The sequence below is a fragment of the Raphanus sativus genome, chromosome 5, assembly GCF_000801105.2.
Source record: "Raphanus sativus cultivar WK10039 chromosome 5, ASM80110v3, whole genome shotgun sequence".
NCBI lineage: Eukaryota > Viridiplantae > Streptophyta > Magnoliopsida > Brassicales > Brassicaceae > Raphanus > Raphanus sativus.
The window spans coordinates 38060876-38084180 of record NC_079515.1 but is presented as its reverse complement, the minus strand read 5'-3'; the positions used below and the strand labels follow the sequence as shown (position 1 = coordinate 38084180).

The 23305-nt window shown below is 39.6% G+C and overlaps 5 protein-coding genes and 1 pseudogene across 5 annotated transcripts in view; 2 read left to right on the top strand and 4 right to left on the bottom strand.

Annotated features, from left to right (window-relative positions):
- The first annotated feature begins 5117 nt into the window (after positions 1–5117).
- LOC108860237 (assimilatory sulfite reductase (ferredoxin), chloroplastic) lies at positions 5118–8604 on the top strand. Its single transcript, XM_018634137.2, has 7 exons — positions 5118–5336; positions 5659–6441; positions 7038–7532; positions 7618–7752; positions 7837–7953; positions 8035–8193; positions 8280–8604. Exons 1-7 carry the CDS (start codon positions 5145–5147, stop codon positions 8331–8333), a joined length of 1935 nt encoding a protein of 644 aa, XP_018489639.1. The 5' UTR covers positions 5118–5144; the 3' UTR covers positions 8334–8604.
- A 140-nt stretch (positions 8605–8744) lies between these two features.
- LOC108860241 (uncharacterized) lies at positions 8745–9989 on the top strand (annotated as a pseudogene).
- A 184-nt stretch (positions 9990–10173) lies between these two features.
- On the bottom strand, positions 10174–11822 carry LOC108860238 (vacuolar protein sorting-associated protein 60.1). Its single transcript, XM_018634140.2, has 7 exons — positions 11636–11822; positions 11275–11426; positions 11085–11178; positions 10918–10989; positions 10712–10823; positions 10471–10625; positions 10174–10387 (listed from the first exon to the last, which is right to left on the bottom strand). Exons 1-7 carry the CDS (start codon positions 11702–11704, stop codon positions 10334–10336), a joined length of 708 nt encoding a protein of 235 aa, XP_018489642.1. The 5' UTR covers positions 11705–11822; the 3' UTR covers positions 10174–10333.
- Positions 11823–12036: 214 nt separating this feature from the next.
- Positions 12037–17548, bottom strand: LOC130512920 (nuclear pore complex protein NUP1-like). Its single transcript, XM_057011410.1, has 9 exons — positions 17076–17548; positions 16824–16870; positions 16629–16741; positions 16203–16386; positions 15822–16115; positions 15667–15744; positions 14967–15581; positions 14320–14783; positions 12037–14192 (listed from the first exon to the last, which is right to left on the bottom strand). Exons 1-9 carry the CDS (start codon positions 17395–17397, stop codon positions 12347–12349), a joined length of 3963 nt encoding a protein of 1320 aa, XP_056867390.1. The 5' UTR covers positions 17398–17548; the 3' UTR covers positions 12037–12346.
- A 966-nt stretch (positions 17549–18514) lies between these two features.
- On the bottom strand, positions 18515–21358 carry LOC130495056 (calcium-dependent protein kinase 2-like). Its single transcript, XM_056986029.1, has 7 exons — positions 20108–21358; positions 19878–20021; positions 19639–19791; positions 19435–19550; positions 19189–19356; positions 18884–19108; positions 18515–18800 (listed from the first exon to the last, which is right to left on the bottom strand). Exons 1-7 carry the CDS (start codon positions 21057–21059, stop codon positions 18684–18686), a joined length of 1875 nt encoding a protein of 624 aa, XP_056842009.1. The 5' UTR covers positions 21060–21358; the 3' UTR covers positions 18515–18683.
- A 233-nt stretch (positions 21359–21591) lies between these two features.
- The window catches only part of LOC108862055 (ABC transporter I family member 6, chloroplastic), a 2353-nt gene continuing 639 nt past the window's right edge, over positions 21592–23305 (bottom strand). The window contains exons 2-6 of the mRNA XM_018636079.2: positions 23219–23269; positions 22913–23134; positions 22653–22775; positions 21971–22147; positions 21592–21879 (exon numbers count right to left, since the gene is read on the bottom strand). Of these exons, the coding sequence (XP_018491581.2) occupies positions 21796–21879; positions 21971–22147; positions 22653–22775; positions 22913–23134; positions 23219–23269 (657 nt within the window). The 3' untranslated portion in view covers positions 21592–21795. The remainder of the gene's footprint in view (positions 21880–21970; positions 22148–22652; positions 22776–22912; positions 23135–23218; positions 23270–23305) is intronic.

The window sequence follows — 23305 nt, the reverse complement described above, 5'->3', positions numbered from 1 at the left end:
GCTCGATATTATTATAATCTAATGTGATCTAAGCCAATGAAGTAGTTAAACAAATGTGTTTTCTTGCACTGTACGTCTATTTAACTTCTTTCTATAACCTTACTTGACAAAAAAGAGAAGAGAACCCTTTTATTAGTTGAAGATGTTGTTTCGGTTATTAAACTTCCGCGAAGAAGACACACATAGTTCTTTATTTTTTGCTTCAAAGAATTCATACAACATATAACTTACATACATGAAACATCAGTGTGCACAAATAACCAAACTATAGCATACAAAAAAATACATGACAGTCTATCAAACTTGACTATAATGTTACTGCTTCGTTCAATCCAATTTTGGCTATGCAGAGAAGCAAATGACTCCGAATATTACTTACATAAAAACTATGGTTATACCATAGCAGCAAATGTTTGATCACAATGCAAGACTTCTTTTGAATGCAAGACTTCCTTTGAATAGCAGCAAATTACCATAGCAACAATTGTTTCACCCACTTGCCTTGTCAAAATACACGACTTCCTTTGAATGTTTGATCACAACTTGATTACTAACATAATGTTTGCGAGAAACAGGGATATAAACATCAGCTCCACGAGCAGCTCAGTTCTACAAAAACATGAAAATTGTAGATAATTATGGTCGACCTATAGAACAACAAAAAATAAGTGTAGAGACTATGAAAAACATAAAGTTTATTCTTCGTAAACGTATCAAATCTTTTCCTTCTCTCTCTCAATCTTCCATAGTTACTCGGGACTGATGTTTGCTCGTCCCTTAGCTCTCCCTTAGCTCTCTGTGTTTGCTCGTCCCTTAGCTCTCCCTGTTTGCAAACAGCAAACTCATCCGATTTGGCCTTCGCAACTGAAGTTCAAGCCAGTTGTATGTTCTCCCTAACTTTTGTCCTCCTCGTCTACGCTAAGGGCTGCCTCATTGATCTCGAGGTCAAGAACACACGACAGAACACGACAAGACTCGAAGGGAGAGAACGATGACTCGGATCCTTCCATCGTCGAGAGATAATGCTTCAAAGTGTTTCTGCTTCGTGGTGGTGAGTTTCGTACGATTTTATCCACATGCTGAGATGGAGATTCAAACCATAAGTTGGAAATGGAGTTGTTTCTAAACGTTTAACGTCAACGCAGCACAAAACGAATGTACAAACAAACAGTTCGCGCATGAATGAAAAAAAAATTGGTTACGTTTCTTGTAATGGAAGCAAATAAGGAAACAAAGCAAATAATTAAATGATCTGTTTTTCTTAAACTTCCTCACAGAGTGACACGTGGATCCGAACCTTTTCATGCATTCTCACCAAAATCGTTTAAGGAAAGCCTTAAAAATGCTTCTCCTTTAATATATAGGGGATATGTATTCTAGAACATATGAATGTCCAAGTACCTTATATACTTTTCTACTTGAACTCTTGTGCCATATACATTTTTATGATCAAAATATCTCTTTAACAAAAATAATATAAAAATCTTCAATCAGCCAGACATAAATACCACCGCAACAATCATCCATTCAATAAAACCAGGACCCTAAACAGAAAAATTTAAATAAACTTTATAAGAGACAGACATACAAACAACTCCCGTCTTCACATCCAACCACTTAGTTCTAGCCTTCACATCCAACCACTTAGTTCTAGCCTCGACAAAACCTCTAGCGAACCGAAACAGTCAACTCCCTCCAATCACCGGTTAATTTTACAGTCTCTAGAATCCCCGGTTCCATCAGTTACTCAGAAATTTTACCTTTTTTTTTGTTGATTTAATACAACCAAAAAACACTCTTTTGGTTACAGAAGAGCTCCTAAAGCGTGTGAGCTAGTGGAGATTGGTCTGATCAGCGATCATGACATGTTATAATATAGAGAAAAAAGGCATCGATAGATGCACAGCTTCAGCAATTGGCTCCTGCTAAAGTGAGTGACGACGATAAGCTTATTGAGTATGAAGCTCTTCTCCTCGACCGCTTTCTCGACATTTGCGCAAGCGTTTGCGAATAGAAGAGTTTCTCTTAGTTTCTTCTCATCCTGCTCACGAATGGCATCTCTTGCACCGGTTTTGTCAAGAGAGGATGTGATATTTGTTTCTCCTAATGTTCTAGTAGGATTTGTGTGACTGACTGACTGATCTGATGAACACTACGAACACTGCTCAGCTTGGTTTTTGGATCTTTGACTCCAAGTTTTTTTCTCAGATGCGTGTTCCAATAATTCTTCTCTTGGTTATCCGTCCGACCCGGGACTCTTTTAGCAATCAAGGACCACCTAATTCTTCACTTGGTTATCCGTCCGATCCACAAGCATAAAAGAATAGAAGCGTCTCTCTTAGTTTCTTCTCATCATGCTCACGAATGCATTTCTTGCATGACGTTGACGTTGCTTTCAACATCATCTTGCGGTTTGCCCCAATGCATGAGACAATATAAACGTAAGCTAAAGTGAGCGATGACGATAAGCTTATCAAGTATGATGCTCTTCTCCTCGACCACTTTCTCGACGTTTACACAAGTGTCTGCGAATAGAAGCGCCTCTCTTAGTTTCTTCTCATCCTGCTCGCGAATGGATCTCTTGCATGACGTTGACGTTGCTTTCAACATCATCTCACGGTTTTCCCTAATGCATGCGACAATATAAACGTAAGCATAATCTTTAGGTGTTCACGGATATGAACGTAAGCATGCGACAATATAAACGTAAGGGATTAATGTTAAGATAACCGAAAAAGGAAATTAGCATTAGCATTTAATTGACCATTTTTTCTAACTTTCATTGTAAGAGTGACACGTATGCAAAATACAAAATAAAGGCTTCTCAATGAAAGTTGACATTCTCTCTGCAAATCCGAATATGGAAACTCTTAAAAATGCTTCTCCTTTAATATATAGGGGATTTAGATACTTCGCAATAAAAAAAAAGTCAAATACCACAAAATTCCAAGGACTATACCAATTGACACAAAAGTTAAGGAGCATGATTAGGGTACATCACACAATTGTACTTCCTATCAATCCATAGAGAGGAACGAATGTATCAATCATTTAGTTATACAAATTAAAATTGACACATATCTCGAAATATTGAGTATCCAACCAAGGAATGTTTTCGCAATAGGTTGCTGATGATAGTAGTTGTTACATTTTACATCATTGGTAAACGAGGCCGCCCAAGTCCTAACCGAACCAGCACACCAGCAGCGACATGGACCAAGATTTGTTTATTACTATCACAAACAGGGGCGGACCCAGCCAAGTTTCTAGTGTGCGGCATGCAGTGTAAAATTTTTTTATATCAAAGACACCTACATAAATTTATGTTATATTATCAAAGAAAAAGAAAATTTTGGTATGGGGCACAGGCCACACCTAGAGCCTTCCTGCATCCGTCCCTGATCACAAACAGATTTGGTACTTCCTTAAACTATTTATAGGAATTTTATTTTTAAAATCAGTCAAGGTCACATACTATTTCGTTATTTTCAAACTCTCGAAAGCTTAACTGGTGAGTTGTATTAGATGTGATAATAGTATAATACCAGAATTAACAACTATAGTCAAGCTAACATCTTTAAAACTCTAGAAGTGTAACACAAAACAACTTTCATAGTACGAAACAAAAGACTTTCATATTTGTGTATATATATTCGTTTATGAAAATAACTAGCTTGTGGGTTTCGATAAGGCTCTTTTTATCCTCTCAGGCCCAAGCAAGAGTAGTCCAGGCCTCGAAGAGGAGAGATAGAAGCAGCCCAACAGCACTGAGCTGAAGAAGAAGACGAAAGGAAGGAATAAACCAAGCAAGAGGACAAAGAAACGGGAAGTGGATGTTCCTGGAGCAAGAACACAGCACGGCGCTTAAGAAGAGAAGAGTCGGTGAAGATGAGGCTGTTGTGGGAAATGTACTAGCGAATTTAAAAAGATTTTCACCGAGAAACTGAATGGTGTAGTTCAGTAAAATAAAACTCAAAAATATATTAAAGGTCGTAAAACATGTTGGATTATGATAATGAGAACAACTAATAACAAACAGTCAAACATCCTAGTTTGAGAGTATATATGCAAGTTTATAGAGAACTCGTGATGTGTTTGACTATTATAGCTGGTCGCATAGTTAGACTGATAATAAAAAATCTACCCCTATCTGAATACAGTAAGTAAGTTCATTACATAATATTCACAACCTGCTATAAAAATCACAAGTTGTACGAAGGCTAAGATCATTGTTGAAAATATAAGATTTTCCTAACAAAAATATCTAATATTGACCAGTTTCAAAAGTCTATAGTTTCTTTTCTTTTTCACCTTTAGGGATCTTTCACGATTTGCAGTGTACTGCTAACTGAGCTTGTTGAAGATGTAGCGAAACTATATTCCCCTTGAAACTTTCAACAAATAAATTATTCCATCAACTCAGACCACCATTTTTTAGCCTAAAATATACGTTTGTGCTAATGGTGGGGTCAGTCTACTAGACAATGATGTTCATTTTTCAATACTCGTAATACTTTTCTTCATGATCTACAATGTTTCGTAAACATCATTAACAGTATATTCAAATGGGGTTTTTGATAAATATTCTAAAAGTATAATAATGCTATTGAATAGTAAAATCATTTTGAGCTAGCTAACTACAAATTAAAGCATGTGCCCACCACAGAACATATTAGCCCCTCGAGCTCTCGAGCAGCTAAGTAGGTGAGAGTCGCTCACTGTACACATCTTTTCTCGCACGTGTGTATTTTTGATTCAACAACTAACCAATCCACGCCGGCCACGTAAGGTTGTATTACTATATCATAGTGCACCAACTTTCATTATACTCTGAAGAATAACCATCAACTTTGTATTCTGTACCACATACCGGTCGGGTTCTTCCATATTATCAGAAATTAATCTCACGCGCCTTTTAGTAGCAAACATTTGACACGTACATCGATCTGACCGTTGGTATTACTCACGCGATCTCTTGGTCAGCCATCTAGGGTGTAACTGTCTCGTGGGATACACATGACTGCGCACATTAGTTTTGACCACTGTCTCTTATTTTTTTTTTTTTTTTTTTGACAAGTCTCTTATTTATTTAAGCACCACTAAAAAACCAAACGTTTCTCAGTCTCTCTATCTATCCTGAAACTATGACGACGCCGTTTCGATCACCGGCGGGCTCCGCTACTGTGTTTTCTACCGATCAGAAGATTCGGGTCGGGAGTCTCAACGCTCTGAGGTCATCTCGTACCGTTTTTCTCGGAAGAAATGTGTTTGGTGGTGGTGTCCGCTCGTTGCCTCCATCATCGTCATCTTCTTCCTCAATCCAAGCCGTATCAACTGTAAAAAACAATCATTTCTCTGATTCCTATCTTTGATTTGTTACAGTTGTGTTGTTGAAAACAATCATTTAGATGTTCTGTAATAGATCGATGGCTATTTTTCTGTAATGATTTCGATTGATAGGTGATTGGTTTTTTGTGTTATGATTGAATGTTTTGTTATTACTCTCGAATAGACAAGAACCGATTGCTAAATATTCTCTGCAGCTGCTGAGATTCGAACATGGCACCTCTAAACTTTAAGAAGAAAGCTTTACCAGTAGAGCTAGCAGCTCTGTTTTTTCTTTCTTTCTTTCTCTGATGTTGTTTTATTTTTCTACAGCCAGCAAAGCCTGAGGCAGCAAAGCCCACCAAGAGGAGCAAAGTTGAGATCATCAAGGAGAAGAGCAACTTCATCAGGTACCCACTCAACGAGGAGCTTCTAACAGAAGCTCCAAACGTCAACGAATCCGCAGTTCAGCTCATCAAGTTCCACGGAAGCTACCAACAGTACAACAGAGAGGAGCGCGGCGGACGATCCTACTCCTTCATGCTCCGAACCAAGAACCCAAGCGGCAAAGTCCCGAACCAGCTTTACTTAACCATGGACGACTTAGCAGACGAGTTCGGCATCGGCACCCTTCGTCTAACCACCAGGCAAACGTTCCAGCTTCACGGCGTCCTGAAACAGAATCTCAAGACCGTGATGAGCTCCATCATCAGAAACATGGGGAGCACGCTCGGCGCTTGCGGTGATCTTAACAGAAACGTGCTTGCTCCGGCCGCGCCTTACGCGAAGAGAGACTATCTCTTCGCGCAAGAGACGGCTGATAACATCGCGGCTCTTCTCAGTCCTCAGTCAGGGTTTTACTATGACATGTGGGTCGATGGGGAGCAGTTTATGACGGCCGAGCCACCTGAGGTTGTGGAGGCGAGGAATGATAACTCTCACGGGACTAACTTTGTGGACTCTCCTGAGCCTATCTATGGCACTCAGTTCTTGCCGAGGAAGTTCAAGATCGCTGTGACTGTGCCTACTGATAACTCTGTGGATCTTCTCACCAATGACATTGGTGTTGTTGTCGTTTCGGATGAAAATGGGGAGCCTCAGGGTTTCAACATATATGTAAGTCTCTGCATCTGCTTTAGCATATCCATTAGGCGTGAGCATATATAAACCGAACCGAAAACTAACAAATAACCGAGCAGTTGCTATATAGTTAGAACCAAAAATTGAAAACCGAACAGAGAATTGAATGGATAACCGAACATCTAAATACAATTATATACCTAAAATATTAATTATGTTTAGTTTTTAAATTATAAAATATATTTAAAATACTACTTATAAACTGAAATATCCAAATTCTTTTAATCCAAAATATTTAAATTATTCGAATTACCACCTGAAAGAACTGAATTACCCAAATAGTTTTTATTAAAAATATTTAAATTTATCCATATCATCTGTTATTTAATCCGAAAAACTGAAAATATGTCTTTTTATCCAACCGAACCGAATTGGAACCAAAATTTTATCGAATATTAACCGGTTCCTACAGTTGTTATCCGAACTAAATCAAAACAAACCAAACTAATTAATATATAACTGAACAGTTCTTATATCTCTAAAACCGGAAAACAGAAAACCGAATGCCCAAGCGGCTAATCTCCATTTGTGGTTAAAATTGCCTATTAAGTTTTTTTCTTCTCTTCTTTCAGGTTGGTGGAGGTATGGGAAGAACACACAGAATGGAGTCTACCTTTGCCCGCATTGCAGAACCATTAGGCTACGTACCCAAGGAGGATATCTTGTATGCTGTGAAGGCCATTGTTGTCACACAACGTGAACACGGGAGAAGAGATGACCGCAAATACAGTAGAATGAAGTATCTGCTCAGCTCCTGGGGGATTGAGAAGTTCAGAGATGTGGTTGAGCAATACTATGGCAAAAAGTTCGAGGCTCCCCGTGATTTGCCAGAGTGGGAGTTCAAAAGCTATTTGGGATGGCATGAGCAGGGAGATGGTGCTTGGTTTTGTGGGCTTCATGTAGACAGTGGACGTGTTGGTGGTAACATGAAGAAGACACTGAGAGAAGTCATTGAGAAGTACAAACTCGATGTGCGTATCACACCTAATCAGAACATTGTGTTATGTGATATCAAGAGTGAGTGGAAGCAATCCATCACCACTGTGCTTGCTCAGGCTGGCCTATTGGTAAGCAGTTTGTTTTCTTTCTACACAGTCTTTTGGCGTTTTGAAAGTTAATTTTGACAAAAGAGTGTGTTGATGATTTGAGCAGCAACCAGAGTTTGTAGACCCTCTCAACCAAACTGCAATGGCCTGTCCAGCTTTTCCTTTGTGTCCTCTGGCTATAACTGAGGCAGAGCGTGGGATCCCTAGCATTCTAAAGCGAGTGAGAGCAATGTTTGAGAAGGTATGGATAGTTTCTAGAAAAAAAAGATAACACCTCTTAGACTATGGTTGATGTGTGAACTGATCTTTTTATGTGTTGAATCAGGTTGGTCTTGAGTATGAAGAATCAGTTGTGGTGAGAGTAACTGGTTGCCCTAATGGATGTGCTAGACCATACATGGCTGAAGTGGGTCTAGTCGGAGATGGTCCAAACAGCTATCAGGTAACTACAGTTTCCTTCAATGAGTTGGAACAGAATAGTAATAATAATAAAAAGTATCTAATTGGAGGTTGTTTGTTGCAGGTTTGGTTAGGAGGAACACCGAACCAGACACAGATAGCGAGGGCTTTCATGGACAAGGTGAAGATTCAAGACTTAGAGAAGGTCTTTGAGCCATTGTTTTACAACTGGAAACTTGGGAGACAAGCGAAGGAATCATTTGGAGAATTCACAACCCGTATGGTAAGACTTTTTATTAGACGACTCTTGTTAGAAAGCTTTATTATTAGAGATGTGAGTTTGTGTTTAACTGATTAAATATTTTTCAGGGATTTGAGAAACTCAAGGAGCTGATAAGTACATACGAAGCATCTCCACAGTAAAAAAACAAGAAGAAGGAACTTTTTGTCTTTTGGAATTTACCCCAAAACAAAAACAAAAGGATCTAATTCTCTTGTCGTGGTGTTACTCTTCGGTAACATCTGACGAATAAAGATTATGTTCTCTTGTCTGTACTTTCTGTACTTCTGTACTTGAGTTGAGAGACCACCAAATAAACTTATAAGCATTTGGTGGTATGTTTGATTGCTGTATGGACAAAATAATTATTTCCTTTTTTGGGAGTGGTAATGTATTTTGCTATTTGCTCAAAAAGATCACCATCCATGGTCTTGGAGTAATTACTTTTCTTTTTCTTTTAATGTCAAAGAATATATGTGTTATGTGATCATGGTTGAGCTTATCTGAATCAAACAGAAAATAGTGGAAACCACTTGAACCATGGTCTTGGGTAGTTTTTTTTTTTTTTTGCTTAAGATAAGTTTTTTTTTCTCTATAAGTTTGGGGTAGTTGCCAAGAAAATCTTTAAAATCAGGTAAAATTGGCACGTAGGTTAGAGTTTTTTGCAGTTGTCGTAAGCTTGTGTTAAATCTTAATTAGCCTTGATGGTTGTAACATCTGCTGTCTAAAATTTAAAACCGCGTTTTATTATTAACAAATATCTTAAAACATTATAGTAAATAAACAAAATGAGTTACTTCTTTTGGGACTTCTTTAACTTTATAAATAACTTGTTCTTGTTTATTCTTAATTTTTATTAACCTTATAACGTTCTTGGGGCCAAAACTTTCCAAGTTACTTAAAACGAAAACGTTACAGAACTTATTGTGATCAAAAGAAAATGAAGAAAATTACCAAAAATTTATCAACGAAGTACGTGAAGCTCAACAAAAGCCGGCTACGGCGAGACGGGTCTATGAAGTCGGAGGAGGACAGTGGAGAGGTTCTCCGGGAAAACCATTCCCCCGAAAATGAAGAATGTAATGAAACAAAGGAGACACCATTGGTTACAAAGATTATGGAGTCCATGCATCGTAAACTGACGCTAAAAGAGAAACCATATAAAAAGAATATCCAGGTGCACGGTCACGATGACCAACTTGAAGGTTCGGTTAAAAACATGAATCGTGGAGATATGGATCAGCATGTAGAAGACTCAATTAGATATGGTCATATGGATCATCTTGAAGATTTGATTAGGGGTCGTGATCGTTCGGACCATGTTGAAGGCTCCACTAGGAACGGTGCTCGTGACCGTGTGAACCAGCTCGAAGAATCTACCAAAAACGGTCAGAAATCTCAGCATGAAGACGTTACTACTAAACCAAGCTGTCATGTAGATCAATCAGAAGGTTCGACTAAAAGTCTGTCTGATTTTGCTTCCAAAAAAGATTATCTTGATTGGATTGAGTATGTGGAAGGATCTAGTCATCACTGTTTTGATCGATCCCAAAAGCCTGAAAAATCTTATTCGATAAGAGGGGAATAACGATGAGATTATGTCACTCAAGAGCTCTAAGGATAGAAAACATGAGAAAAGCAAATGTAGTAAGGTCAAAGACTCATCGAAAAGTCAAATGGTTGACTAAAGGTGTATGAGCCTTTCACAATGTATAATATGATCATTTTAGTTAGTGTTGAGCAATACACTTTATGTAGAATGATTGTTTCCAATAAAATCTTCACTTTTACTAGTTTCATAGGATCAGATGTCTAATAACGAATTAAAAGAACTAGAACCACCAACTGACCAACAATTTGATATAGACAATATGGTCCCCATGTATTAAATTTGTGAGTAACATTAAAGCCTATATAACAAACAATATATAAAATTTTAAAGCTAGCTCCTTCGTTTCCTTGGCTAAACCATATGGGAGCTAATTCGAGAAGAAAAGAGCCATCCATAAAACACACAATTATTGTAAAATTCATTACAGAGCCAAAAGAAAAGTTGAAAATGTTATGAACAAAGTGATCAGAAGCCTAAGCCTAAAAAAGAGCTTAGTAGCTCCACTCCACAAAAGAGAATCGCCAGAAACTTTTATCCCCGGAGAGAAGCTCGTGGTACGGCCGGCAACCCAAACTCATCCTCAGCCTGTTAATCACATCGTGAGCTAACTCATACTTGTGAAGGATTTCAAAATTCGAGAAAAGAGAAAAAGGGTCTAAACACTAAACCTGAACTCGACCAGGTGGAGCTCCAGTCTGTCCTATGGGTACTGAAGGCAAGTTAAGTTCATCATCGTAATCACTATGCTTATCGGGTTGGAGATAAGAAGGCACTCCATCTGCTTCTGTCTCGTCTCCCATATCAGCTTCAAGAGCCTCCAGCTCTGAAAAAAATTTCACAAAAAAACCATTAAAAATGCAATATTAATACATTATCGTCCTAGTCACGCAACACCAACAATAACTTTACCTCCCATGAGATCATCTTCGTCGAGACCATCAGGAACACTATAGCTCCTACCAAGCGTTTCTTGAATCTCAGAACTCACATCCATCAGATCCATCATCTCATCTTGCAAATTCTATACATAGAAAGATAAAGATTGAAACTTTATAAAGAGATAAAAACACCAAGATGTTGAAGAAGAAGAAGAAGAAACACTTAAAAAAACGAACATCGATATCTTGAATCTGAACGGTTTTCATCATCCCTTTCAGCTCCTTGTTAGCAGACTTTAGCGCAGTCATCTGCAGATTTAAGTAAACTTTTGTGTTTAGATTCAATCTTTTTATTTTTTTTTCACAATAGGCTTAGAGAAACAAAGAGATATATATTTACATACAGTTTGTTGAGCGTCTTTGAGACCTTCAGCAGCGAAAGAGACTTGATCGAGATTGAATGTTTGATTATAGAGCATGTCACGTTGTCCTTCATACCTGTGATAAGAGAAGTAAATGTTAAAATTGATCAACTGAACTGAAGAGAGCTTTTAGCTGTAAAAGTAAAACTAATGAATCTCTCTCTCAACTGACATTTTCTTCTGCTTGAGAAGCCTCATAGCACGAGCTTTGAGAGCTTGTTGAGCAGGACCAGGTCGAGTCTTTTGAATCTGCTCTCTGTATTTGCAGAGCTCAACATCAACCTTCTTTATCTTCTCTTCCACTGTTTCTCCCCTCTTATTTATCTGCCCCAATCATTTAAACAAAACATTGCAACGAGGCTGAGTTTCTATATGGGAAGTGAAATCTCAGAAACCACAATCATCTGATTCGGTGATCGAACACACGATTAGACCTAGAAAACTCAATGAATACGCTACACACGAAATCAATAGTTCTCCAGGGGATATTTGCCAAAACGGATTTGAAGATAAGAGAGAGAGAGAGGACAAACCCGATCGGAGGCATCCTGAATGGAGGGAGGAGGCTCTGTGTTCTTTTTCGCGCCGAAAACTCTCCTCATTCTCCTCGTCTTCTTCTACACACCCACCGTCTGATCAAAATCTCGAGGATTTGGAGAAGAAACTCCTAAAGGTTTTCGAATTTATAGATTTCTTCAAAAAGTTATTATTGCTTATATCGTACCCCAAAACTATATAGAGTATTACAATTCGAAGTTTCCTAGAAGATCTTCTTTTCGCAAAGTTAAATCGTACCAAAGTAAATTACATTATAATCCTTAATTAATTGGTCAACGAATTGGAGGTCTTCCTTCAGCTGAATCAATATTCGGTTTGGTTTAATATACGTGAACAGAATTGAACGTAACAAGTATCTAGTGCGTAAACCAAAACGTAAAGAAAAGTTCGACTATTTGTTGTGCCTTACAAAAACACTAGTACAATAGAGTTTTAGACAAACCTACTACTCTTACATCCCGTATTTTCTGAAAAATTACAAAACTTTCCAACCAACTTTATAAGTCTCAACATTTTAACCCCACAAATCCTGACTCTTTAACACGAAAATGACAGACAAGCATAAAATGAAAACCCACATCTTGACATTTTACCTCTTCCATCAAAACATGACGAATCCAAGTTCTGACTGTAAAATAAAATGAGACTCTTCATGAGTTGTATACTGGTGATGATCCATACCGCTTTTACTTCTTTCTGTTGCTTTTCCTTGGTTTGATGATTCTGCGCCCGGACTTGTCGCCTCCTCCAGTGCTGCCCAGTGAGAAGCTCCCACCTCCTTGGAACTCTAGACTCTGTGATGCCTGGAAAGGTGATGCGTTCTGTGGCGCTGTGCTTGCAATCGGCTGGCCACCAAACTGGAACGGGTTAGCCATTGTTGGAGGCGTTGCTGGTGGTGCTCCTCCTCCAAAGGTAAAGCTTGGTTGAGGCATTGAGACAGGCTGTTGTCCAAACACTGGTTGTTGTACCATGGATGTTTTGTTGGCTTGGTCTGTGTCTTCTGCCATACTGTCCTCCATGCTCATTTGCTGGTTATTATTGTTGAAACCGTTTGTAGTATTTGGTGGTGTAGCAGTCGCACCAAACGCAAACGAGGGGGTTGAGTTTCCAAAGGGCGAGGGAGGAGTCGCTGAGGGGGCTGAGTTACCAAATACTGACTGCTGAGGAATGGCAGGAGCGGTTGAGTTGAAACTAAAGGTCATGGGAGCAGAAGCGCTTGAAGCGGTAGCAGCAGATGATCCTCCAAACGAAAATGTTGGAGATGAGGAAGGGGTGAATGAGGAAGTAAAGGCTGGAGCAGGTTTGGGAGCTTGCCAGTTCGTCCCAAACAGAGGAGAGCTAGTTGTACCACTAGAGCTTGAAGACGAATTTGTCGAGCCCAGTTGAGGGGTTGAACCAGAAGCAAACACTGAAGGGGAACTGTTCGATGAAGTGTTGTTCCCAGACAAACCAAATGTAGGAGCTGATGCAGATGACCCAAACATAAAGGGAGCGCTTTGTGTCTGAGTTGTGGTTCCGCTCCCAATGTTACCCGTTTGACCATTTGCAGCACCGAAAAGGTTCGAGGCCTGAGATTGGGAGCTAGCACCAGAAGCTGATGAAACAGCATTGAATCCAAAAACACTGCTTGCAGTACTTGCAGCTACACCTCCGGAAACGCTACTACCAGAGCTTGTAAATGCAGGAGAGGACGTTCCAAAAATATTACTTCCAGTAGTAGTTGCAAAAGTCCCTGAAAACTTGCTGCTTTCCGTCCCAGGGGTTGGGGTTGAGGAAGATGACACACCAAACACAAAACTTGCAGAGCTCCCAGGTGCAGCAAGAGAAGGGATTAATGTGCTGCCGCCAGCCGCAGAGGATGTCCCACCAAAGCTAAATGTACCAGCGTCTGCCACAGCTGGGGAGCTCCCAAACATAAAGCCTGGCGTGCTTTTAATATCTGAGGTTTTAGCAGCAACAGTATTTTCAGTGCTCGTACCAGCTGAAGCCATACCACCAAACTTGAAACTGTTTATATTTCCAAATGTTGGGTTCTTTACTTCGGTCTCTTTTGAAACCTGAGCGCTAGGTGCAGATACTGTTGAAGTAGACAATGGAGCTGCTGCAGGTTCCCCAAATTTGAAAGGCGACGCAGAAGAGAGAGGAGGTGCTGCAGTTGATAGTGGGTTGTTGCCGGAATTGCTGTCGTTACTAGTATTAGCAGGCAAGTTCCCAAATACACTCGAGGCAGCCGGAATCTTTCCAAATACACTGGGGGAAGTCAGAGTAGCAGCAGAAGATTGCACAGTGCATGGCACCTCACTCGCAGAATTATTGGAAGGCGTATTCGAAATGCTAGATGAGAAGGAAGGGTTTGAACCAAGAGAGCCGTTAAACTGAGGTTGACTGATGGCGTTTGCTCCACCTGAGAATATACTACCGTTGAGGGTTGATTCAGCTAAGGTAGTTGACTCAGCTCCAGAAGCACTGTTGCTAACAGTTTTCTTTGATTCAGTTGGCTTTCCAAAAGCCTCCGATACTCCAAAAGCAAAGCTGCAAGACGGAAGCCAGTAAACAAAATTAAAACTTTAGATACCATTAAGAATGAGGCACTAGGGGATTGACTCGAGTAAAGAAATTATTGTCTATATACAGAGAGGAAAAAGAAGTATGCATTAACCTGCTCGGCTTTTCTAACTTGATGGCTGCAGATGTACCATTGTTTTGATTTAAAAAGTCAGTGGCCGCAGGTGAAGAGAAGAGGTTAGGAAACACAGCAGCATCCTTTTTAGGCTCTTCCCGAGAGATATAATCCCCTCCAGAGGTCTTGGTAGGAGAAATACTCGATTTCTCATTCCCTTGGGTGACCTTTGAAGTTGGCTCAGAGGGCATATTACTTTTCTTAACAGATTCCATTGGAAAAGCAGAAAATTGGCTCCTTCCAGTTTCTAGAGATCCATTAGAAGTACTCTGAGAGGCGTCACCATTAAGAGTATATGACGTAGAGGCTATGGTCTCAGATGAAGTAGATAGCTTCTCCCCTTTAGGCACGCTGACACCAACACCTTTCTCTACTTTCAAGACATTCTGTTTTTCTGCCTCTTCAAATGGAGTAGTTGCTGCAACATGTTCATCCTCCAAATCCTGCAATGTTCAGTCCAGAATTGCATATATAGATGGTCAAACGTTTGCAGTAAAATTGGGTCAATGGTAATACAAAACTATGGACAACAGTAAAATTTTGCACGAAAAGGAAATAAGATTGCTCGCCTTGACACACTTATTTGCTTATTCTGGAAATAAAAATTCAAGAAATGAACAAGTTACCTCATCGGCAGTCATCCGAAATGATCGTTTTTTCGGAGGATGCTCTTCCAAAGAACTCGTGAGAGGCAAATAATCGCCTTTAACACGAGTCTCCTGATCTTTACTGGAACCTGCTTTGTTAGTGTCATCAGCAGCACTACCAGTCTTCACACTTAGAGCTAAAAACTCCCTGGAGCCACTCCCTCCAGATTTTTCCTGCTTTTGATGACTAGAGACTGGCGAATTTGCCTTCTTCTCAGGAATATTATCCAAGAACTTCAGGGACTCCACATTTTGAAGGCTTTTGAGAGCCGGGCCTCGTAGCATAGACGGTGATAACTTGCTTGGTGATTTCTCCTTTGGGGAATCCATTTTCTCAAGTTGCTGGAATATTTTCATAGCCGTATCCTTGGATCTGGAAGGGACAAGGTTAAAACTTGAACCAGGAATATCCTCTGCACTATCTTTAGCTGTATGTGTAATGTTTTGTCCACCACTGGCACGAACAGAAAGCGGGCCTTCTGAGGCAGGCAATGCCAAGCTTCTAGAAGAAAGGTTGGATTTCTGGCGAATCCTCCTTACAGGCCCCACAGATCCTATACCGTTATCTAAGACTGAGCTCCTCCGTTTGAGACCCTACAAAATAATTTAAAAGTCATGTCGATACATATGTTTTAAAGACCAATCTGAAATGGTTTGATGCATTGTCAGAAAAGTTTACCGATTGAAACCCATGTCTAGAACCAGAAGATAAGGTTTCGTCCCATGTGCTTGGAGGTGACTGGAAAGGAGACCCAATCTGGCAAAAAAAGAACCATAAAATTAGATACCAGTTGCAAACTCTTAAATAGAAAAGTCATGGTGCAACATTGAAACCTTCGCAGTGGACTGAGGCCTAGAGTATGGTGTTCTAGCCATGCTATAAACAGCAGATCTTCCCCGAGTTCTAGGGGTGAGAAAACCATTTTCCTGAGGTCTTTGTCCAGAAAGCTTTGGCACCAGTGACATTGTAGGTGACTTTGACGGAAATGGGGTTCTGTTCTGGAAAACAGAATCTTCCCTAACCGCTTGACCACGCAACCCCAGCATAGAAGGAGTAACTTCTGAAGGTCTGCTACCCATGTAGGCCTTTGCAAGCTGAGCTGGCGAAGCAATGCCCTCATCGAGAGCCTGGTAAGGATGAAACAATCAAAAGATTAAGTACGGCATCGGCATAAAACAGACTAGTATATCTCATATGTGTAACAACTCCCTTACCCTCGAACTTCCAAGAGGTGCTGAAACAAGGGCGTTCATACTTCCATTATCTGGATGTGCACTAGCCCTCGCCTGTGTTGGTGGATGTCTCAAATTACTCGCATCATTTCTTTGATCCCCGTTTACAGTGGATGAATCAGCAGCTTTCGAACGGAGCAGTGAAGTTAATCGGTCAACTTCAGATCTGTAAAACCATCAGAAATGCCCAAACAAATTCAGTTATTCAGAAATCAAAAAATGCTTAAACATATTGTAATGAAATGCTCTAAAAAGGAAAAAATGTTAAGAGACTAGACATTTCACTCTTCTTTATCATCAATGTTAAATGCATGCAAAAATAAACAGACTTCTATAATCTTAGGGGGGAGCATACTTACAAATCTACTGGGTTATATATACAAGCAAAAACTTCAAAGAAAGGTGTACCTTGTAAAAGTTTTTTCCTTCAACATCTTCTCAAGGTCCATAAATCCATCCTTGCCTGGATTGCCTGAGGCATTGCCTTCTTGGATCCGAACCACATCATTTTTCGTGGACAACTTCATATAGATAAATCATGGTTACACAACAGAGAATCAAAGAAAAAAAAGAAAATCAACAGGAAGAAGCTTATTTACTTACAGCAGGGGTCCTCTCCATGTGTGCTACTCTAGTCTCCTGAATCACATCTGAACCATGAAAAAATACACAGCACATATTAAAAACATACATAACAGGCGGCTACTAACGCAAACAATCTAATACAAAACACATCGAGCAGGAATCACAACCAATCAGAGGAAAGATTAACAGAACATACTAATAACACTTCTCCAAGACTCTGCACAAAAGATTAAAGCTTTGGCATCAAAACACAGCTAACAAGACCATTACCTCTTTCAGGAAGCTGCCGCTGCTGCTCCGGAGACTGCAAGGGCGTTTCACCCGAGACGAGGCGTTTCCGAAAAACAGACGCGAATAGCTTATGAGCGCTATAGGTAATAAGCCTCTGAGCCGGATCCACCAATTTAGACAGCCACCCGCCGCCGCCTCTGTCCTCCCTACCGCCTCCAACTCCAGAGCCCCTCACGGAGGTTGGTGGCCGTTCATACGGGGTTTTCTGAGACCTACGAGCCGTCGGCTTACGGAACTTTCCGCCGGTTCCCAATCCGCCGCCGTATGGGTTGCTGCTCTCTCCCCGTGACGCGCTCGCCATTAAGCCGAAACGAGAAACCGAATCTAGGGTTTCGATACGTGCCTTTGCCGCCAAAGGAAGATCGGAAACTTATTGAGAGAATGAGAAAGGAATCGAAAATTTTCGGAATTAGGGTTTTTTCTAATTTGTGGCACCCGAACCAAAAAAAAAAACGAGAGGAGCGTATATTCGTATAGCAAAAAGACTAGCGAGACAGTCCGTTACGTAAAATACTCAGACGGGTTATTTATAGCCGTAAGATGAGATCCCTTCCAACGGTGTGAGATTGAGTTTTTAGCAATACCGCCGTCACACTAATTTCATCCTAGGCAGACGGCGATACTTAGTGGGCTGGGCTTTTATAGAACATAATGGGCCCCACAAAAAACGTCTATTTAACAAACTGGCAATGTTGTTTGTTATCTATCATCTATCTTATTAAAACATCTATCTTATTAAAACAGAAACATTATATTGGATCTAATATTTATTTTGTAAGTTTTTTAAATTAAATACACATTTATACTTTATAGTTAAACCTACATTAAATCACTAATGTTCCTTTCTTTATACTACTATCCATGTTTTCAAACAATATACTTATTTCTTTATACTACTATCAATGTTTCCAAACAATATATTTTATATACTACTATCAATGTTTCCAAACAATACAATAATTAATCTTAGTTATTTTATATCCATCATTTTCTCTTTAAAATTTTGTAGAAACGTCATAATTTCAGAAACTACAAAATAATGAACTTTAAAATTTGGATTATAAGATTACAAATTATGAAACTATTACAATTTCAATCAAATTAGATTACATATCGGTCATCCATCAGTTCAATCGGTTAGTCTCGGGTTTTAGTGACTTTTTAATATGAATATTTTAAAAAACTAAATTGAATTGTTAGATCTCCGGATTAACCGGTATAATCACAATCGGGTTGAATTTAAAAACACTGATTTAAATACAAAAATATTTTAAATACACACTCTTTAAAAGTTAACAAAATATTTGTTAAGTTATTAGTAAAATTTTTCATCGTAAAATATTCCGCGCTTCCAAAGCGCGGGTCAAGATCTAGTTTCAGTAAAACCTGAAACAGAGATAAATCAAAGTAGCCACAAGTAACAGACCAAAGAACAATGTTTATATGCATAAAGTACACAGTACAGTAAAAAGACTTTCCTAATAATAACAAAAAATCTCATCACAATATTGAGAAGAAAAAAATAACATAATACTCATCATCATTCATAAGTATTTCTTGATCTTATGGTGTTTGTATATCTGACAACTAGTGTTTCAAAGAGATGCTAATGCTCTTCTCTAAACCCATCTTCATAGGTCCTCCTCCCATGATGCTCCCTTTCTGCATCATTGCCACAAACTCGTTGTAGTCTATTCTTCCATCCTGTGTTGCCAAGGATTTAGTGTTATATAATGCATTTGTTAGCTTAGGATGAGATGAGAAGGTGTAAGAAAAAGAGGTTTCACCTTGTCTTGATCAACATCGCGTATCATTTCTTCTATCCGTGCATCTTCAACACCAAACTCCTCACAAGCTTGCTGAAGCTCGTCCGGTGTGATAAATCCACTATCATCCTTGTCAAAGTAGGAGAAGGCGGCAAACAAATGGTCCTCTTTCTCTATTTTGTTTAGATGCAATGTTGCTGCTATGAACTCTTTGTAGTCTATTGTTCCACTATTGTCCACATCAGCCTGATCAGAAGAGACACACACAAAGATTATTACAACACCCAAGCAAAAGATGCAACTGCTCTTGAGTTAAAAAGACTTACAGCTTGCATAAGGTCAAGAATCTCTGACTCTTTGAGATTAGCACCAACTCGTTTTAGTCCTACTTTAAGTTCCTCAAAAGTTATCTGACCACTATTGTCTGCATCAATCATCTTGAACATTTCTTTCAAACCGGCTATTTCTTCTTCAGATAAGCTTTCTGCTATGACCTACAAGAAGGAGTTGAAGAACTTCTAAGTTTTTATATTTCTTTGAGATCTCTCTTTAGCATTAGAAAGATAACTTACTCTAAGAGCCATTTTCTTGAACTTGTTCATAGCAGAAAACTGCTTCATACGGCTCAAAACAGCAGAGTCCAGAGGTTTATCTGGAGCCACACCATCAATTTGAACCCATGGATGACCTGTTTTCAGAATGCTTAGACTTGAAATGACTTGCATAATACCAGTAAAGAAAGCTATATATTATGCTCATAGACTTGAATGACTTACACAATACTTGATGTGCAGTTAGTCTTCGCTTGGGGTCACGCACAAGCATTTTCTGCACCAAGTCTTTTGCGCCATCAGAGATGCTTGGCCATGGATCAGATGAGAAGTCAAGATCTCCATGAAGGACCTGTTCGAATATACCTTGTTCGGTTTCTGTCCATGTCATGGAAACATCAGAGCCTAATAATATGAAACAACACAAATGCTTGAAGTTAAGAAAGATGCAAAACCGCTCTTACCAGCCCAGAATGGAGGAACACCGCTTAACAAAATGTAAATAATCACACCAGCACTCCACACATCTGATTCAGAACCATAACGCTTTCTAAGAACTTCTGGAGCTACATAATATGGACTACCAACAACATCTGTAAAAATCTCATCTGCAACATTGGAAAGGAAACTAAAGTTACAAACTCAAACATAGATGTGTGTAAATCAAATCTTCAAAGACAAAAGAGATTAAAACCTGGTTTGAAGAACATTGAGAGACCAAAGTCAATCGTCTTCAAGAGTGAATCTTCTTCTTTACTAACAAACAGAAAGTTCTCAGGCTTTAGGTCTCTATGCATAACACCAAGAGAGTGACAAGTCTCTAAAACTCCAACAATGGTTCTCGCGAGCTCAGCAGCTTTCCTCTCAGTGTAATGCCCACGTTGGATAATCCTATCAAAAAGCTCGCCACCTGAACACAACTCCATCACAAGATGCACCGCCACAACATCTTCGTATGCTCCTTTGATGGATATAACATTTGGATGACCAGCCAAGTGATGCATTATCTGAATCTCTCTTCTCACGTCTTCAACGTCCTCATCCGTCAAAAGCTTCCTCTTGGAAATGGATTTGCACGCATACTCGTTCCCCGTACCTTTCTCAACGCACAAAAACGTTGTCCCAAACTGCCCTTGTCCGAGTTTCCTTCCCAACGAATAGAACTCTTTGAAGTTTTCAGTCTTCCTCTGCAATACTGATTCTGTCCTAAGCCCTGCACTGGACACTCTCCTCATATGTTTAGGCTTATTAGGTTCAGGTTTCTTCTCCGGGTTGGTTTCACTCTTTGCATCTGGTTTTGTTGCCTCAGACTTTGTTTTATCCACCTGCAGAACAACCTCCTGCTTGATTTCCTCAGGTGCATCTGGTTTTGATTTGGTTTCGGCTTCTGGAATGGTTCTTGGATTTGACATTGTGACTTGCTCAGGGGGTTTATTCTGAACCTGATCAGGTAATGGTCCTGAAGCTGACGCTTCTTTGGAAACTTCTCCTCCTTTGCCATGGGAAGAAGATGCTTCTTTGGAAGCTGATCCACTGCCATGGGAAGAGGCTTGCTCAGCTCCAATCCGTGGCCGCCATATTGCAGCGGAAACAGCTTGCACGAAACTATTTCCAGAAATGGTAGGCCCAACACAAACATTACCCATCAAAAGAATATCTCTCTAACGTATCAGCTCACAGGATCTGATCAAAAGAAGACAAAGTGATCTGATCTGAATCTCAATCTCATTCTTTCCTAATGATCAGAGACACAAACAAGTGAAAAGTCAAATCCTCTCCTCTTCTCCAATGATGTAGAATCTGATCACTCACGGAATACAGATGAACAAGCAAAAACCCCTACTCGGTTTGATAGACTATATATGCAAAGAAGGAGTCTTTCCACAACAACAATCAATAAGCCAAAGAAAAAAGTTTCGATTTTTTCAGAAGGGTCATATGCAAATCTAAAAACTTCAAACGATCTGAAGCAATAAGATCTGTGACGGACAAGAAAAGAACGAATGGGAGGGAAAATCCGAATCGAGGGATGGCTTTAATACCAATAAGTCAATTGTGGAGAAGATGAAGAAGAAGATTCAAGGAGATGATCCAAATGAGTTTGAAAAAAAACACGTTTGCGTTTTAATTCACCAGCGATCACGTTGTCTGAACATTTTTATTTTCTAGTGTACCCACTTGAACATAAATGGGGTTATTTAACTGAATTTATTGTTAGTTACAAAAAAAGGCATGAAAACACTGAAGCAAAAAAAAAAACAATGAAGCAAAAAAAATTTGACTTTTCAGACATCATCTTCAGATTCCAATGTCTTTTGAGACATTAAACAACAGTCTGGTCTCTCAGAAGAAGGAAGAGCGGTTTACTATGATCTGAGATAACTAACCGGATATGGCCTTGTAGCCTTCCTTTTCCAGTAATTTTGCCAAGGAGTTGTCTCCGGTTTTAATGATTCTTCCATTCTCCTGAAACCGAGTAACATACATGAATCACAGATACAAACGAAAACACAAGTAGCTCTTGCAGTTTGGCCAAAAAAAAACCAAGAATACACACCATGATGTGAATGAGAGTTGGTTTAATGTAGTCAAGTAGGCGTTGGTAGTGGGTTATCATCAGCACAGAGTTTTTTGGTGTCAAAAGACCATTCACCGCCTTTGCCACATCTTGAAGAGCATCAACATCTAACCCTGAATCAATCTCGTCCAGTATAGCCAGCTCGGCTCCAAGGACCTGGAAGGACAGATAAGACACAGTTACCAAACATATGTGTTCCCTGATCTCTTTCTATGTAGACAAGAATAGACTATTACTATTCTCCTGTTCATAGCTTGAAGTTTTGTGGCGCGATAATCTCATGTCAAAGCAATTTTAAAACAAAACAAAAAGAACATGTCTCCATTGCTTGCTTGGCAGATATTCCAATTACAAGGAAAGCTAAGGAGAGTTCTTCACACATGTATGTTTAGCCTGTGTCTTTTCAATCAACATTGCAGTCAAATACTGATAACAGATCCTTAATGCTCTAGCAATTTCCACTGTGTTTCGTTATAGAAATAACCTATACCTGCTTAGGCAAGTCTAACCAACTATCTTAACTTAATCATAGGCCTTGTGATTTTTCACACATATGGAAAAAAGCACAGTCTTCCAACTACCTTCTGTTACTACATTTGTTTCTTATCATATACAGTGCTTGTGGCAACTGAGAAAACAAGGGAGTGAACAGGAGCGATACCGCTAACTGTAGAATCTCGTTGCGTTTCCTTTCACCACCACTAAATCCTTCATTCACATTCCTGTTCAGAAAATCGGTCTTCATATTCACAACTTCAAGCTTTGATACCAAGTGGCTGTAAAACTGCATAAGCCACATATTATAAACGTAAGAGATAAGACAGAAGAAGATATACAAAGGGGAAACCAATTGGTGGTACAGAAGCACACAACAACAAGCAAAGAAAGAAGACCGATCCTAATGGCGGCGCCAACACACACCTGGATTGGATCAAGCTCAGGCTGACCGAGCTTTCGTTTCCGAGCATTGAAAGCCATATTCAAGAAATCCATATTGCTAACACCAGGGATCTCAACTGGAGACTGGAAACTCATGAAGAGACCAGCAAGAGATCTCTCCTCCGGTTCCATATCAACCAGATTCTGCCCTTTAAATTCAATGCTTCCTCCCGTCACTTCGTAATCCGGATGACCAACAAGAACCTTCAAAAAAAAATAAGGCTCTCTGAGAGAACAATACTATGCAGGCGCATAGAGGAATCTAGAGATACATTCAAATGCAATCACCTTAGAGAATGTGCTCTTCCCTGAACCATTCTTCCCCATCACTGCGTGAACCTAAGGAGCAAAACACGAAAACAACAATCTATGAGG

What these genes read in the sequence shown, in the direction of transcription:
- LOC108860237 (XM_018634137.2), top strand. Translation starts at nt 5,145, where the DNA reads ATGACGACGCCGTTTCGATCACCGGCGGGCTCCGCTACTGTGTTTTCT. An exon ending in TTGCTCAGGCTGGCCTATTG is followed by an intron (nt 7,533 to 7,617) that starts GTAAGCAGTTTG and finishes TGATTTGAGCAG; the next exon opens with CAACCAGAGTTTGTAGACCC. An exon ending in TGAGAGCAATGTTTGAGAAG is followed by an intron (nt 7,753 to 7,836) that starts GTATGGATAGTT and finishes GTGTTGAATCAG; the next exon opens with GTTGGTCTTGAGTATGAAGA.
- LOC108860238 (XM_018634140.2), bottom strand. Translation starts at nt 11,704, where the DNA reads ATGAGGAGAGTTTTCGGCGCGAAAAAGAACACAGAGCCTCCTCCCTCC. An exon ending in TTCAGATTCAAGATATCGAT is followed by an intron (nt 10,824 to 10,917) that starts GTTCGTTTTTTT and finishes TTCTATGTATAG; the next exon opens with AATTTGCAAGATGAGATGAT. An exon ending in CGAAGATGATCTCATGGGAG is followed by an intron (nt 10,626 to 10,711) that starts GTAAAGTTATTG and finishes AATTTTTTTCAG; the next exon opens with AGCTGGAGGCTCTTGAAGCT.
- LOC130512920 (XM_057011410.1), bottom strand. Translation starts at nt 17,397, where the DNA reads ATGGCGAGCGCGTCACGGGGAGAGAGCAGCAACCCATACGGCGGCGGA. An exon ending in AAGGAAAAAACTTTTACAAG is followed by an intron (nt 16,387 to 16,628) that starts GTACACCTTTCT and finishes ATGGTTTTACAG; the next exon opens with ATCTGAAGTTGACCGATTAA. An exon ending in CTAGACATGGGTTTCAATCG is followed by an intron (nt 15,582 to 15,666) that starts GTAAACTTTTCT and finishes ATTATTTTGTAG; the next exon opens with GGTCTCAAACGGAGGAGCTC.
- LOC130495056 (XM_056986029.1), bottom strand. Translation starts at nt 21,059, where the DNA reads ATGGGTAATGTTTGTGTTGGGCCTACCATTTCTGGAAATAGTTTCGTG. An exon ending in TTCTTGACCTTATGCAAGCT is followed by an intron (nt 19,109 to 19,188) that starts GTAAGTCTTTTT and finishes TCTTCTGATCAG; the next exon opens with GCTGATGTGGACAATAGTGG. An exon ending in GCGATGTTGATCAAGACAAG is followed by an intron (nt 18,801 to 18,883) that starts GTGAAACCTCTT and finishes TTGGCAACACAG; the next exon opens with GATGGAAGAATAGACTACAA.